The 17,615-nt window shown below is 51.1% G+C and overlaps 1 protein-coding gene across 1 annotated transcript in view; it reads right to left on the bottom strand.

Annotated features, from left to right (window-relative positions):
• NPR2 (natriuretic peptide receptor 2) overlaps nt 1–17,615 on the bottom strand; it is a 187,154-nt gene that overhangs the window by 5,532 nt on the left and 164,007 nt on the right. The window contains exons 20-21 of the mRNA XM_073612133.1: nt 15,749–15,847; nt 14,638–14,729 (exon numbers count right to left, since the gene is read on the bottom strand). Of these exons, the coding sequence (XP_073468234.1) occupies nt 14,638–14,729; nt 15,749–15,847 (191 nt within the window). The remainder of the gene's footprint in view (nt 1–14,637; nt 14,730–15,748; nt 15,848–17,615) is intronic.

Here is a 17,615-nt window from a genome sequence, read left to right as displayed (position 1 = left end):
ACCATTAATGGTCTAGAGGAAAGATTAATGGCCGTGATTACGTCTTCACTCAGTGGAAGAAAACGCACTAGGCTTTCCTCTGTTCCCCAAGACCCTCAGACAGAGGAGCTCTGGGATAAAGGAGATGAATCCCTTTCAGAGGATCGGGATGGGATGGATGATTCCTCTTCGGAGGATTCAGGTGGAGAGGGACCCTCTGCGACTTCCCAAGAGGAGAAAGTCTTAGTGCAGATCCTCACTGGATTGGTCCGCTCCACATTTAAGTTGCCCATACCTGAAACTGCTAAAGAATCCTCTTCTGCTTTGGGGTCACTGAAACCTTTCCAAGCAGCACATGCTTTTCCTGTTCATACTTTACTTGAAAAGCTTATTTATTCTGAGTGGGATCACCCAGACAAACGTTTTTTCCGCCGAGAAAGTTTTCAACACTTTATCCGATGGAAGAAAAGTTTATTAAAATGTGGGGAATACCAGCTATTGATGCCGCCATTTCCTCCATAAATAATAGCCTGACTTGTCCTGTAGACAATGCTCAGATGCTCAGGGATCCTGTAGATAAAAGGATGGAATCCCTATTGAAGGATGTTTTCTCCTTAGCATGATCAGTGGCCCAACCTGCAATAGCAGCGATTGGAGTCTGTCAATACTTAAGAGACCATGTTAAGCAGGTCATCAAAGTATTACCTGAACAGCAGGCCCAGGGGTTTGCTAACCTTCCAGCGGCCTTATGCTTTGTGGTTGACGCCATTAGAGATTCTATCGTGCAAACCTCCCGTCTTTCACTGGGGTTGGTGCATATACGTAGAATCCTATGGTTGAAAAATTGGTCAGCCGAAGCACCATGTAAGAAGCTACTGGCTGGGTTTCCATTTCGTGGTGCAAGGTTGTTTGGAGAGGACTTGGATAACTATATCAAGAGAATCTCTTGTGGGAAAAGCACTCTCTTACCTGTCAAGAAGAAGAGTAAGCGTCCCTCTTTCAAACGGACTCTTTCCCCAGCGCCGGGGGCTTCAGCCTCCAGGCAGTCTCGACGGCCGCCTCCATCGGGGTCCAGAGACAAGAGTCAACCCCAGGGACAAAAGAAGTCCTGGGGAAAGAAGCCTACTAGGCAAAACACTAAGACCTCTGCATGAGGGGGCGCCCCCGCTCACTCGAGTGGGGGGAAGACTGCGACAGTTCTCAGAGCTCTGGCAGGAGGACTTCCAGGACAGATGGGTAGTCTCCACGGTAACCTTAGGGTACAAGCTGGAGTTTCAGGAATTCCCTTCTCCTCGGTTCCTCAGATCAAATGTTCCCAGAGACCCAGAGAAGAAGCAGTCGCTCCTTCTAGCGTTAGAGTGACTTTTGTCGCAGGAGGTCATTATGATAGTTCCCGCAAAGGACCAGGGATTGGGCTTCTATTCCAACCTTTTTACGGTCCAAAAGCCAAATGGGGATGTCAGGCCCATTTTGGACTTAAGGGATCTGAACCGATTCCTAAGGATTCAATCCTTCCGCATGGAATCAATTCGAACAGTAGTTCCCACCCTGCAGGGAGGAGAATTTCTGGCATCAATAGACATCAGAGATGCATATCTGCATGTGCCCATTTTTCCTGCTCATCAGAAGTTTCTGCGCTTCGAGGTAGGAGGGCGCCATTTCCAGTTTATGGCTCTGCCCTTTGGGATAGCCACTGCACCTCGAGTGTTCACAAAGATCTTGGCTCCTCCTCTGGCCAGATTAAGGGCTCAGGGTATAGCGGTCATAGCATACCTAGACGACCTGCTCTTGATAGACCGGTCGGTAGCCTCTTTGAATGGAAACTTGAGGACCACGGTCAGGTATCTAGAACACCTGGGTTGGATCCTCAACTTAGAAAAGTCTTTCCTAAAACCAGTAAGAAGACTGGAGTATTTAGGTCTGATTATAGATACAAGCCAGGAGAAAATATTTCTACCCCAGGCAAAGATCACTGCTTTGAGAGAGCTGATTCTGACAGTAAGGACCAAGAAGGGTCCCTCAGTCCGCCTTTGTATGAGGCTACTAGGGAAGATGGTGTCTTCATTCGAAGCAGTTCCCTATGCTCAGTTTCACTCAAGAATGCTGCAACTCAGTATTCTGTCGACCTGGAACAAGAAGGTTCAGGCATTAGACTTTCCGATGCATCTGTCGCATGCGGTGCGTCAGAGCCTCAATTGGTGGCTCATACCCGAAAACCTGCAGAAGGGGAAATCCTTTCTACCGGTTACCTGGACGGTGGTAACAACAGATGCCAGTCTGTCAGGTTGGGAGCAGTTCTGGAACAGTCTGCGATCCAGGGGCTATGGTCCAAGACAGAGAGGACCTTACCCATCAACATTCTGGAGATCCGGGCGATACATCTAGCTCTAAAAGCCTGGACTATCAGGCTACAGGGTTGTCCGGTCAGGATCCAGTCCGACAATGCCACAGCAGTGGCTTATGTCAATCATCAGGGAGGCACCCGGAGCCGAGCTGCTCAAAAAGAGGTGAACCAGATCTTAGTCTGGGCAGAGATGCATGTGCCATGCATATCGGCAGTTTTCATCCCGGGAATAGAGAATTGGCAGGCGGACTATCTAAGTCACCAGCAGTTACTTCCAGGGGAATGGTCTCTGCATCCCGATGTCTTTTGGGCCATATGCCAAAGATGGGGGGTTCCAGATGTAGATCTCTTTGCATCCCGATTCAACAAAAAGATAGACAGATTTGTGGCAAGGGCAAAAGATCCTCTTGCATGCGGGACGGATGCGTTGGTGATCCCGTGGCATCGGTTCTCACTGATTTACGCATTCCCGCCTATTCTGCTACTACCACGACTCCTTCGCAGGATCAGGCAGGAAAGGAAGTCGGTACTTCTGGTGGCCCCCGCTTGGCCCAGAAGGACTTGGTATGCAGAAATTAGGGATGAGCTTCGTGTTCGAGTCGAACCCATGTTCGACTCGAACATCGGCTGTTCGATCGTTCGCCGAATTGCGAACGTTATGGGCCGTTCGCGCTAAATTCGTGTGGCGCGTCACGGCCCATAATTCACTGCGGCATCGCAGTGCATTGCTGGCTGATGATTGGCCAAGCATGCACTATGACCCGCATGCTTGGCCAATCACAGCGCCGTCAGTAGAGAGAGCTGTAATTGGCCAAAGCCAGGGTGGCTTTGGCCAATTATGGCTCAGGGGATTTAGTACACACCCCACACTATATAAGGCCGCCTGCACGGCGGCCCTGTGTAGTGTGTGTTCCGGTGTGCTGAGAGATAGAGAGAGAGAGAGACAGTGTCATTTGATTTGAGTTAGATAGATTAGGCAGAACAGTCAGTCAGTTAGCTGCACTTACAGTGTATTGTGTATATATATATATGCATCCCAGGTGTTGCATATATATATATACACTGTATTCAGTTTAGCTAGATCCGTTCCTGTTATCTTCTATCTAGACTATTTACATTTAATGCAGTGCGTCCTGCTCACAGTGTTCAGCTAGATCCGTTCCTGCTATTTACATTTAGTGCAGTGCGTCCTGCTCACAGTGTTCAGCTAGATCCGTTCCTGTTATCTTCTAGACTATTTACATTTAGTGCAGTGCGTCCTGCTCACAGTGTTCAGCTAGATCCGTTCCTGCAATTTACATTTAGTGCAGTGCGTCCTGCTCACAGTGTTCAGCTAGATCCGTTCCTGCTATTTACATTTAGTGCAGTGCGTCCTGCTCACAGTGTTCAGCTAGATCCGTTCCTGCTATTTACATTTAGTGCAGTGCGTCCTGCTCACAGTGTTCAGCTAGATCCGTTCCTGCTATTTACATTTAGTGCAGTGCGTCCTGCTCACAGTGTTCAGCTAGATCCGTTCCTGCTATTTACATTTAGTGCAGTGCGTCCTGCTCACAGTGTTCAGCTAGATCCGTTCCTGCTATTTACATTTAGTGCAGTGCGTCCTGCTCACAGTGTTCAGCTAGAGCCGTTCCTGCTATTTACATTTAGTGCAGTGCGTCCTGCTCACAGTGTTCAGCTAGATCCGTTCCTGTTATCTTCTAGACTATTTACATTTAGTGCAGTGCGTCCTGCTCACAGTGTTCAGCTAGATCCGTTCCTGCTATTTACATTTAGTGCAGTGCGTCCTGCTCACAGTGTTCAGCTAGATCCGTTCCTGTTATCTTCTAGACTATTTACATTTAGTGCAGTGCGTCCTGCTCACAGTGTTCAGCTAGATCCGTTCCTGTTATCTTCTAGACTATTTACATTTAGTGCAGTGCGTCCTGCTCACAGTGTTCAGCTAGATCCGTTCCTGCAATTTACATTTAGTGCAGTGCGTCCTGCTCACAGTGTTCAGCTAGATCCGTTCCTGCTATTTACATTTAGTGCAGTGCGTCCTGCTCACAGTGTTCAGCTAGATCCGTTCCTGCTATTTACATTTAGTGCAGTGCGTCCTGCTCACAGTGTTCAGCTAGATCCGTTCCTGTTATCTTCTAGACTATTTACATTTAGTGCAGTGCGTCCTGCTCACAGTGTTCAGCTAGATCCGTTCCTGTTATCTTCTAGACTATTTACATTTAGTGCAGTGCGTCCTGCTCACAGTGTTCAGCTAGATCCGTTCCTGTTATCTTCTAGACTATTTACATTTAGTGCAGTGCGTCCTGCTCACAGTGTTCAGCTAGATCCGTTCCTGTTATCTTCTAGACTATTTACATTTAGTGCAGTGCGTCCTGCTCACAGTGTACAGCTAGATCCGTTCCTGTTATCTTCCTACTGACAGGCAGGCTTGTCTGGTTACAGTATATAAAGCTACCTGAAGAAAATTACAGGTGTTCTATTTGATCCTATTAGTACCACGGTCAGGCAGCTAGACTATTTACATTTAGTACAGTGCGTCCTGCTCACAGTGTTCAGCTAGATCCGTTCCTGTTATCTTCCTACTGACAGGCAGGCTTGTCTGGTTACAGTATATAAAGCTACTTGAAGAAAATTACAGGTGTTCTATCCCAGCTTAGTGCAGCTACAGGCCATTAGTATGTCTGGAAGGCCAAGAAGGAGAGGCAGACAGTCACAAGCCAATAAGAGAGGGCAAGCAGGCTCTGTGTCTAGTGCTGGTCGTGGAGACGGTGCATCCTCATCAGCACGTGGCCATGGGACACGCTTGGCCTTTTTTTCGGCAGCTGGCCGTGTTGAGCCGCAACATGCGGAAGACTTGGTCGAGTGGATGACCAAGCCGTCCTCATCCTCCTCATCCTCTCTCACCCATGCCCAGGGTGCTTTGTCTGGCAAAGCAGCGGCCTCTTCCCTCAGCTCAATGTCATCAGTGACTCCTTCCCTAGCTCCACCATGTCCTCATGAGGATTCCCTCGAACTGTTTGACCACAGTGTTGGGTACATGCTCCAGGAGGATGCCCAGCGTTTGGAAGGCTCTGATGACAATACTGAGCTCGATGAAGGCAGTAACATGAGCACGGACAGAGGGGGTGCCCAAGAAGGACAGCAATCTGGCAGTCATGCTCCCCCTGCTGCAGCATACTGCCAGGTTTGCTCCAGTGATGAGGAGGGAGGGGATGATGAGGTCACTGACTCAACGTGGGTGCCTGATAGGAGAGAGGAGGAGGAGGAGGAGGAGGAGGAGGAGGAGGCGGCGGCACATCACCAACGAGGCAGGATGCCCTCCAGGGGCCAGCCTAAGGGCAGCACATTGACTGCATCACACCCCAAAGCTCCACATGTGCAGGGCGCTGCAGTCTCTGCACGTTATTCAAAAAGTTCTTTGGTGTGGGCCTTTTTTGAGACGAGTGCATCAGATCGCACCGCTGCTATTTGCAACATATGTCTCAAGCGTATCTCGCGTGGCCAAAACATCTCCCGCTTGGGTACCACATGCTTGACCAGACATATGTTGACCTGCCATGCAGTTCGTTGGCAAGCGTATCTAAAAGACCCACACCAAAGAACAAAGAGGATCTCTCCTTGCTCCTCATCAGCTGAGATTTCCAACCCCACTAGACCTTCAGTCCTCTCTGAGACCTGCAGTGAGAGGAATGAAGGTGTAGAATTAGGTGTGTCACAGCCAAGTACTTGTGGGCAATCTGCTTTTGGTACACCGACGTCAGATTGTACCAGGCAAATTTCCCTGCCCCAGCTGCTGCACCGCCGAAAGAAGTTTGCTCCCAGCCATCCACATGCCCAGCGGTTGAATGCTAGCTTGGCAAAATTGCTAGCACTTCAACTGCTGCCTTTTCAGTTGGTAGACTCTGCCCCCTTCCGTGAGTTTGTGGAATGTGCGGTTCCTCAGTGGCAGGTACCCAAACGCCACTTTTTCTCACGGAAGGCGATTCCGGCTCTCTACCGGCATGTGGAAGGCAATGTCCATGCCTCGCTGGACAGGGCGGTCAGCGGTAAGGTGCATATTACCGCTGACTCATGGTCCAGCAGGCATGGACAGGGACGTTACCTAAGTTTCACGGCGCATTGGGTGACTCTGCTGGCAGCTGGGAAGGATGCAGGACAAGGTGCAGTAGTGTTGGAGGTTGTTCCGCCACCACGCCTCCAAAATGCTGATTGTGACACACCTCTCTCCTCCACCCCCTCCTCTTCTTCTTCCTCCATGGCCTCTTCCTCGGAACCAGCGGTGCTCCGTAGGCGTTCAAGGGGCTACGCAAGTACGCAGGCCAAAAGATGCCATGCGGTGCTTGAGCTGGTGTGCTTGGGGGACAGGAGCCACACTGGGGCAGAGGTTCTGTCAGCTCTGCAGGGGCAGGTTCAGAGGTGGTTGACGCCACGCCAACTTAAGGCAGGAATGGTGGTTTGCGACAATGGCACCAACCTCCTCTCTGCCCTCCGACAGGGACAAATGACCCATGTGCCCTGTTTGGCTCACGTCCTTAACTTGGTGGTGCAGCGGTTCTTGGGCAGGTACCCGGGCTTACAGGATGTCCTGAGGCAGGCCAGGAAAGTCTGTGTGCATTTCCACCGGTCATATAATGCCAGTGCTCGGCTGACGGACCTCCAAAAGGAGTTTAACCTGCCCAAGAACCGCCTAATCTGTGACATGCCCACCAGGTGGAACTCAACGTTGGCCATGCTGCAGCGGCTGCACACGCAGCAGAGGGCCATCAATGAGTACCTGTGCGACTATGGCACCAGGACAGGGTCAGGGGAGCTTGGTTTTTTTTCCCCACGCCAGTGGGCCATGATCAGGGATGCATGCACTGTCCTGTCACCATTCGAGGAGGCCACGAGGATGGTGAGCAGTGACAGTGCATGCATCAGTGACACTGTCCCCCTTGTCCACCTGTTGGAGCACACGCTGCGTGGAATAATGGACAGGGCACTTGAGGCAGAACAGAGGCAGGAAGAGGAGGACTTCCTTAGCTCTCAAGGCCCCCTTTATCCAGACAGTGTTCCTGCGTGCCCGCCGATCACACAGGAAGAGGACGAGGAGGAAGAGGAGGAGGAGGAAGATTGTGTCAGTATGGAGGTGGAGCCTGGCACTCAGCATCAGCAGCAGTCTTTAAGGGATCAGTCCCAAGAAACACATGGACTTGTACGTGGCTGGGAGGAGGTGGCTGCGGACCATGTCGTTCTTAGTGACCCAGAGGACTCCGGACCGAATGCCTCAGCAAACCTACGCTGCATGGCCTCCCTGATCCTGCAAAGCCTGCGTAAGGATCCTCGTATTCGTGGTATCAAGGAGAAGGACCAATACTGGCTGGCAACCCTCCTTGATCCACGTTACAAGGGTAAGGTTGCGGACCTTATCTTGCCATCGCAGAGGGAGCAGAGGATGAAACATCTTCGGGAGGCCTTGCAGAAAGGTCTGTGCAACGCGTTCCCAGAGACTGGGAGGTTACAAACTCCTGTTTCTGGACAACGTGTTGCTGAGGCTTCGGTCAGTCAAAGAAGGAGCGGTGAAGAAGGTGGCCGTCTGACCGATGCGTTCAGACAATTTTTTGGTCCGCAGCCCCAAGGTATGATCGGTTCCAGCAACCATCGCCAGCGTCTGTTTTACATGGTGCAGGAATACCTAGGGGCAAGATCAGACTTGGACACCTTTCCCACCGAAAATCCTCTGGGTTACTGGGTCTTGAGGATGGATCACTGGCCAGAGCTTGCACAGTATGCAATTGAGCTACTGGCCTGTCCTGCATCCAGCGTTCTTTCGGAACGCACATTCAGTGCTGCTGGAGGCGTGGTAACCGATCACAGGGTGCGTCTGTCCACCGACTCGGTCGATCGGCTGACCTTCATAAAAATGAATGAGTCTTGGATCACCACCAGCTACCAAGCACCTGATGCTGATGTAACCGAATAATTTTTTTTGAAATCTCAGATCCCTTCAAAGACTGCCTATGCTGATGCTGAGTGACTATCCCTGAGTAATTATCCTCTTCCTCCTCAATCATCACGCTGATAGCTTGTAAGAACATTTTTGGTTCTGGGCGCCACCACCAGTGCCTAAGGCACAATTTTTCAGCCCCTGTTTAACAGGGGCGTGTAATTACAATTTTTGATGTAATACTTTGCAGCAGGGCTCGTTCCTGCATTCCAACTAGAGTGTCTGTGAGGGGTTGCAGTGTTGTGGCACCAGCACCAGTGCCTAGGGCCCAATTTTTCTGCCCCTGTCTAACAGGGGCGTGTAATTACAATTTTTGATGCAATACTTTGCAGCAGGGCTCGTTCCTGCGTTCCAACTAGAGTGTCTGTGAGGGGTTGCAGTGTTGTGGCACCAGCACCAGTGCCTAAGGCCCAATTTTTCTGCCCCTGTCTAACAGGGGCGTGTAATTACAATTTTTGATGCAATACTTTGCAGCAGGGCTCGTTCCTGCGTTCCAACTAGAGTGTCTGTGAGGGGTTGCAGTGTTGTGGCACCAGCACCAGTGCCTAAGGCCCAATTTTTCTGCCCCTGTCTAACAGGGGCGTGTAATTACAATTTTTGAAGCAATAATTTGCAGCAGGGCTCGTTCCTGCGTTCCAACTAGAGTGTCTGTGAGGGGTTGCAGTGTTGTGGCACCAGCACCAGTGCCTAAGGCCCAATTTTTCAGCCCCTGTTTAACAGGGGCGTGTAATTACAATTTTTGATGCAATACTTTGCAGCAGGGCTCATTCCTGCATTCCAACTAGAGTGTCTGTGAGGGGTTGCAGTGTTGTGGCACCAGCACCAGTGCCTAAGGCCTAATTTTTCAGCTCCTGTTCAACAGGGGCATGTAATTACAATTCTTGATCTAATATTTCACAGCAGGGCCCTGTGAGGGCTTACAGTGTTGTGGCCACAGCAACACCTAAGGCCCAAATTTCTGCTGAGTATATAGGGCAGGACCCTACTTTCAAACATCTAACTTACAAACGACTCCTACTTGCAAACGGAAGGAGACAACAGGAAGTGAGATGAAATCTACCCCTAGGAAGGGAAATTCTCTCCTGTAAGAGTTAATATGGGAAAACAATTTCTCCTTTCCACTGATGCTTTCCAATCCTTGTTCCACAAAAAAACCCAAATTTTCAAAAAACATTTTTCATTGGGACAAAAAAGTGAGGTGAAATCTTCTGAAGAGGAGGAAAGACAGCAAAACAAATGTCACAGGGGTGATAACCCTTCCCTATGTTTTCCAAAAAGCTTAGAAAAGATTTTTTGGCTGGAGCTAAACACGTTAAAAATGTTCAAAATTACAAACAGATTCTACTTAACAACAAACCTACAGTCCCTGTCTTGTTTGCACCGCCTGTATACTGCTGTTCAGAGTATATAGGGCCTGGTGGCCCCACACCTTTCCTTATTTTAATTTGGGTGTGGGGTTCCCCTTAATAACCATACAAGACCCAAAGGGCCTGGTAATGGACTGGGGGGTACCCATGCCGTTTGTCTCACTGATTTTCATCCATATTGCCATGACCCGACATGACATTAAACCCGCAAGCAGTTTTAAATGAGATTTTTTCCTTTAAAAATGACATTTGGTGCAGGGACTGTTCTAAACATGGGAAACACGCGTCACTTTACAGGCATACTATAGACACCCCCCAGGTACGATATTTAAAGGAATATTTCACTTTTTTTTTTTTACTTTAAGCATCATTAAAATCACTGCTCCCGAAAAAACGGCCGTTTTTAAAAGTTTTTTTTGCATTGATACATGTCCCCTGGGGTAGGACCCGGGTCCCCAAACCCTTTTTAGGACAATACCATGCAAATTAGCCTTTAAAATGAGCACTTTTGATTTCGAACGTTCGAGTCCCATAGACGTCAATGGGGTTCTAACGTTCGTGCGAACTTTCGGTCCGTTCGCGGGTTCTGGTGCGAACCGAACCGGGGGGTGTTCGGCTCATCCCTAGCAGAAATAGTAAGGATGACGGTAGGTTCCCCGTGGACCCTACCGGAACGCCCAGACCTGTTATCTCAAGGTCCAGTGTTCCATCCTGCCTTACAAACACTAAATTTGACGGTTTGGCTATTGAGACCCACGTTCTGAAGAGTCGTGGGCTCTCAGGTCCTGTCATATCTACCTTGATTAATGCAAGGAAGCCAGCTTCCAGGATGATTTATCATAGAGTCTGGAAAGCTTATATAACCTGGTGTGAATCCAGAGGTTGGCATCCCAGGAAATATGTCATAGGTAGAATCCTTGATTTTCTACAGATGGGATTAGAGATGAAGCTGGCCTTGAGTACCATCAAGGGCCAGGTCTCTGCTTTATCAGTATTATTTCAGCGGCCACTTGCTTCGCATTCTTTGGTCCGAAACTTTATGCAGGGGGTGATGCGTCTTAATCCTCCGGTTAAAGCGCCCCTAAACCCCTGGGACTTGAATTTGGTCCTGGCTGTGTTACAGAAACGGCCTTTTGAACCAATAAGTCAGATTCCTTTGGTCTTGTTGACAAGGAAATTAATTTTTCTGGTGGCCATCTCTTCTGCTAGAAGAGTATCAGAATTAGCAGCTCTTTCCTGTAAGGAGCCTTATTTGATTATACACAAGGATAGAGTGGTACTACGCCCTCATCCTAGTTTTTTACCGAAGGTGGTTTCTGATTTTCATTTAAACCAAGACATTGTTCTACCTTCCTTTTTTCCAGATCCCTGTTCTCCGGAAGAGAGATCTCTACATTCGTTGGATGTAGTAAGAGCAGTTAAGGCCTATCTAGGGGCAACTACTCAGATCCGCAAGACGGATGTTTTGTTTGTGCTGCCAGAGGGTCCCAATAGAGGACAGGCAGCGTCAAAAGCTACCATTTCTAAATGGATTCGACAGTTGATCATTCAAGCTTACGGTTTGAAACAGAAGATTCCTCCGTTTCAGATCAGGGCACATTCCACAAGGGCTATTGGTGCTTCTTGGGCAGTGCATCACCGGGCCTCTATGGCTCAAATCTGCAAGGCCGCAACCTGGTCTTCAGTTCATACATTCACCAGATTCTATCAGGTGGATGTGAGAAGGCATGAGGATATCGCCTTTGGGCGTAGTGTGCTGCAGGCAGCAGTACAGGGTCCTCAGGTCTGATTGCACCCTACTTGGTCGTGGTTCCCCCCCCTCAGGTAGCATTGCTCTGGGACATCCCATCAGTAATTACTGTGGCTCTGTGTCCCGTGATGTTCGAGAAAGAAAATAGGATTTTTTAAAACAGCTTACCTGTAAAATCCTTTTCTTTCGAAGGACATCACGGGACACAGAGGTCCCACCCCTCTTCTAATACACTATATTGCTTGGCTACAAAACTGAGGTATCCCTGCAAGGGGGAGGGATTATATAGGGGGTTGAACTTCCTGATAGGGTGTGCCAGTGTCCAATCACCAGTGATACCTATATAACCCATCAGTAATTACTGTGGCTCTGTGTCCCGTGATGTCCTTCGAAAGAAAAGGATTTTACAGGTAAGCTGTTTTAAAAAATCCTATTTTTTGCATTGATCCATGTCCCCTGGGGCAGGACCCAGGTCCCCAAACACTTTTTATGACAATAACTTGCATATTAGCCTTTAAAATTAGCACTTTTGATTTCTCCCATAGACTTTTAAAGGGTGTTCCGCGGCATTCGAATTTGCCGCGAACACCCCAAATTGTTCGCTGTTCGGCGAACTTGCGAACAGCCAATGTTCGAGTCGAACATGAGTTCGACTCGAACTCGAAGCTCATCCCTAATCTCCACCTATCTCTTCCCTTCACCCTCATCATCTCCACCTATCTCTTCCCTTCACCCTCATCTCCACCTATCTCTTCCCTCCACCCTCATCTCCACCTATCTCTTCCCTCCACCCTCATCACCTCCACTTTCTCTTCCCTCCACCCTCATCTCCACCTGCCTCTTCCCTCCACCCTCATCATCTCCACCCTCATCATCTCCACCAAGCTCTTCCCTCCACCCTCATCTTCTCAACCACCCTCTTCCCTTCACCCTCATCATCTCCACCAAGTTCTTCCCTCCACCCTCATCATCTCCACAAAGCTCTTCCCTCCACCCTCATCATCTCCACCAAGCTCTTCCCTCCACCGTTATCATCTCCACCAACCTCTTTCCTCCACCCTCATCATCTCCACCAAGCTCTTCCCTCCACCCTCATCATCTTCACCAACCTCTTCCTCCCACCCTCATCACCTCTACTTTCTCTTCCCTCCACCCTCACCTCCACCTGCCTCTTCCCTCCACCCTCATCATCTCGACCAAGCTCTTCCCTCCATCCTCATCATCTCCACCAAGCTTTTCCCTCCACCCTCATCTCCACCTGCCTCTTCCCTCCACCCTCATCTTCACATGCCTCTTCCCTCCACCCTCATTATCTCAACCACCCTCTTCCCTTCACCCTCATCATCTCCACCAAGCTCTTCCCTCGACCCTCATCATCTCCACCAAGCTCTTCTCTCCACCCTCATCATCTCCACCAACCTCTTTCCTCCAACCTCATCATCTCCACCAACCTCTTCCCTCCACCCTCCCCTCCACCTGCCTCTTCCCTCCACCCTCATCATCTCGACCAAGCTCTTCCCTCCATCCTCATCATCTCCACCAAGCTTTTCCCTCCACCCCCATCATCTCCACCAAGCTCTTCCCTTCACCCTCATCATCTCCACCAAGCTCTTCCCTCGACCCTCATCATCTCCACCAAGCTCTTCTCTCCACCCTCATCATCTCCACCAACCTCTTCCCTCCAACCTCATCATCTCCACCAAGCTCTTCCCTCCACCCTCATCATCTCCACCTGCCTCTTCCCTCCACCCTCATCATCTCCACCAAGCTCTTCCTTCCACCCTCATCATCTCCACCAAGCTCTTCCCTCCACCCTCATCATCTCCACCAAGCTCTTTCCTCCACCCTCATCATCTCCACCAAGCTCTTCCCTCCACCCTCATCATCTCCACCAAGCTCTTCCCTCCACCCTCATCATCTCCACCAAGCTCTTTCCTCCACCCTCATCATCTCCACCAAGCTCTTTCCTTCACCCTCATCATCTCCACCAAGCTCTTCCCTCCACCCTCATCATCTCCACCATGCTCTTCTCTCCACCCTCATCTCCACCTACCTCTTCCCTCCACCCTCATCATCTCCACCTGCCTCTTCCCTCCACCCTCATCATCTCCACCAAGCTCTTCCCTCCACTCTCATCATCTCAACCACCCTCGTCCCTTCACCCTCATCATCTCCACCTATCTCTTCCCTTCACCCTCATCATCTCCACCTATCTCTTCCCTTCACCCTCATCTCCACCTATCTCTTCCCTCCACCCTCATCACCTCCACTTTCTCTTCCCTCCACCCTCATCTCCACCTGCTTCTTCCCTCCACCCTCATCTCCACCTGCCTCTTCCCTCCACCCTCATCATCTCCACCAAGCTCTTCCCTCCACCCTCATCATCTCAACCACTCTCTCCCCCCCACCCTCATCATCTCCACCAAGCTCTTCCCTCCACCCTCATCATCCCAACCACCCTCTTCCCTTCACCCTCATCATATCCACCAAGCTCTTCCCTCCACCCTCATCTTCACCAACCTCTTCCCTCCACCCTCATCACCTCCACTTTTTTCTTCCCTCCACCCTCATCTCCACCTGCCTCTTCCCTCCACCCTCATCATCTCCACCACCCTCTTCCCTTCACCCTCATCATCTCCACCAATCTCTTCCCTCGACCCTCATCATCTCCACCAAGCTCTTCTCTCCAACCTCATCATCTCCACCAACCTCTTCCCTCCAACCTCATCATCTCCACCAACCTCTTCCCTCCACCCTCATCACCTCCACTTTCTCTTCCCTCCACCCTCATCTCCACCTGCCTCTTCCCTCCACCCTCATCTCCACCAAGCTCTTCCCTCCACCGTCATCATCTCCACCTGCCTCTTCCCTCCACCCTCATCATCTCCACCAAGCTCTTCCCTCCACTCTCAATATCTCCACCAAGCTCTTCCCTCCACCCTCATCATCTTCAACAGCCTCTTCCCTCCACCCTCATCATCTCCACAAACCTATTCCCTCCACCCTCATCATCTTCACCAACCTTTTCCCTCAACCCTCCATTGCCTCCACCAAGCTCTTCCCTCCACCCTCATCATCTCCACCAGCCTCTTCCCTCTACCCTCATCTCCACCAGCCTTTTCCCTCCACCTTCATTACCTCCATCAGTCTGCACCCTCCACCCTCATAGCCTCCACTTTCCTGAGCACTATTCCTTCCTCTCTTCTGTATTTACCTTCATTTCTATATCTCCCCGAAGTTCCAGCTGAAAGCAATTCAATTCATCCAAGACTTCTTTGGTGGCCGAAGAAATGTGAATTTTGAGAGCTGAGAAAAGAAAATAAGAGACAAGTAAAAGACAGTGAGAACCTCCAGAGTACCCCCTCCATTCCCTTGTTCTTGCCTAGGGGGAGAGGGGTAAAACTCTGGCCCTGGGAGGGTGAAAGCTCCACCCCCCCCCCGTTCTGACCCTGGGGAGAAGAGGTATAGCTCCGCCCCCAATTTTCTGACCCTGGGGGACAGAGGTACATCTCCACTCCCCTATTCTGGCCCTGGGGGGAGAGGGTATAGCTCCTACCCCTTGTTCTGACCCTGGAGGGAGGAGGCTACAGCTCCATCTCCCTGTTTTGACCCTAGGGAGAGGGGTCTTAAACTCCATCCCCCTGTTTCTACCCTGGGGAGAGGGGGATACAGCTCCATCCCCCTTTTCTGATCCTGGGAGAGGGGGGTACAGCTCCATCCCCTTGTTCTGATTCTGGGGAGAGGGGGCTACAGCTCCATCTTCCCCTGTTCTCGTCCTGGGGAGAGGGGGCTACAGCTCCATCCCCCTGTTTTGACCCTGGGGAGAGGGGGTACAGCTCAATCCCCCTGTTTTGACCCTGGGGAGAGGGGGGTACAGCTCAATCCCCCAGTTCTGACCCTGGTGAGAAGGGGGTACAGCTCCATCCCCCTGTTCTGATTTTGGGGAGAAGAGGTACATCTCCACCCCCCTGTTCTGACCCTGTGGAGAGGGGGGTACAGCTCCATCCCCCTGTTCTGATTTTGGGGAGAAGAGGTACATCTCCATCCCCCTGTTCTGACCTTGGGGAGAGGGGGGTACAGCTTCACCCCCCTGTTCTGATTCTGGGGAGAGGGGGGTACAGCTCCATTCCCCTGTTCTGATTCTGGGGAGAGGGGGGTACAGCTCCATTCCCCTGTTCTGACCCTGGGGAAAGGGGGGTACAGCTCCATCCCCCTGTTCTGACCCTTGGGAGAGGGGGGTACAGCTCCATCCCCCTGTTTTGACTGGGGATGAAATGTATTGGGGGGATTGCCTACTTCCTGATGATATTGTTGAGGATATTCACCTTCTCCATTGGACTCCATCCTAGATGCCGTATTCACCGTATCTCCAAACAGACAATACCGTGGCATTTTCAGACCGACCACCCCTGCACACACCGGACCTATCAGAAAAGAGCGACAACAGGAACACCATAAGACCAACAGCAGCATTCTGCAAAGAAATATGAACTGTCTGTGCTGCCTCCAGTCAGATTCTGTAGACGCCTCCTCTCCTGCTCCAAAGATCTGCAACCGGCCTTGTGGGACCACCCCACTTAGCAGCCCTGCTTAATCCAGGACACGCCCCCTGCCTGCTGATTGGTCTACTCTGTTCCTGCCATATGCACTGCAGCCCAGCCTAATTCATTGAGAGTGCTGCTCCTCCCCCTCGCCAGTCGTCCCCCAGATTCCGAAGACCTTAGTATATTCCCCCCGGGGAGGGCATCCCCCAGATTCTTAAGACCTTAGTATATTATTCCTCAGGAGAGGTGCCCTGAAGGGGAATATACTAAGGTCTTCACAATCTGGGGGACCCCCTCCCTGGGAGGAATATAATAAGGTATTCAGAATCCTGGGGGGACGCCCTCCACGGGGAGGAATATACTAGGATCTTCAGAATCTGTGGGACCTTCCCTCCTCGGGGGGGGGGAATTTACCTAGGTCTTCAGAATCTGGGGGACGCCCTTCCCGGGGGGGATATGCTAAGGTCAGATTCTGAAGACCTTAGTGTATCCCTCCCTCCGGGGAGGAGGGGAGTCCTCCAGATTCTGAAGACGTTAGTATACCCCCCCGGGGAGGAGGGCCCCCCAGATTCTGGAGACCTTAGTACATTCCCCCCCGGGAGGGAGGTCCCCCAGATTCTGAAGACCTTAGTATATTCCCCCCCTGGGAGGGAGGTCCCCCAGATTCTGAAGCCTTAGTATATTCCCCCCCTGGGAGGGAGGTCCCACAGATTCCGAAGACCTTAGTATATTCCCCCCTGGGAGGGAGGGAGGTCCCCCAGATTCTGGAGACCTTAGTATATTCCCCCAGGGAGGGAGGTCCCCCAGATTCTGAAGACCTTAGTATATTCCCCCCAGGGAGGGAGGGAGGGAGGTCCCCCAGATTCTGGAGACCTTAGTATATTCCCCCCCTGGGAGGGAGGTCCCCCAGATTCTGAAGACCTTAGTATATTCCCCCCCTGGGAGGGAGGTCCCCCAGATTCTGAAGACCTTAGTATATTCCCCCAGGGAGGGAGGTCCCCCAGATTCTGAAGACCTTAGTATATTCCCCCCAGGGAGGGAGGTCCCTCAGATTCTGAACACCTTAGTATACCCCCCCCGGGAGGAGTGCCTCCCAGATTATGGAGACCTTAGTATATCCCCCCCCGGGGAAGGGAGGTCCCCCAGATTCTGAAGACCTTAGTATATTGCCCCTGGGGAGGAAGGTCCCCCATATTCTGAAGACCTTAGTGTATTCCCCCTGGGGAGGGGGGGGCCTAGATTCTGAAGGCCTGAGTTATTTCCCCCTGGGGAGGAAGGACCCCCAGATTCTGAAGACCTTAGTATATTCCCTCCCCGAGGAGAGGGGCCCCCAGATTCTGAAGACCTTAGTATATTCCCCCCCTAGGAGAGGGGTCCCCAGATTCTGAAGACCTTAGTATATTCCCCCCAGGGAGCAGGGAGAGAGGTCTACCAGATTCTGAGGACCTTAGTATATTCCCCCCCCCGGGGGAAGAGGAACACCCAGATTCTGAAGACCTTAGTGTATTCCCCCTGCGGAGGAAGGACCCCCAGATTCTGAAGACCTTAGTATATTCCCCCAGGGAGGGAGGTCCCCCAGATTCTGAAGACCTTAGTATAAAATCCCCCCCCCCGGGGGAAGAGGAACCCTCAGGTTCTGAAGACCTTA

The sequence above is a fragment of the Aquarana catesbeiana genome, linkage group LG01, assembly GCF_042186555.1.
Source record: "Aquarana catesbeiana isolate 2022-GZ linkage group LG01, ASM4218655v1, whole genome shotgun sequence".
NCBI lineage: Eukaryota > Metazoa > Chordata > Amphibia > Anura > Ranidae > Aquarana > Aquarana catesbeiana.
The sequence above is the reverse complement of the archived record's forward strand: the minus strand, read 5'-3'. Positions and strand labels throughout refer to the sequence as shown.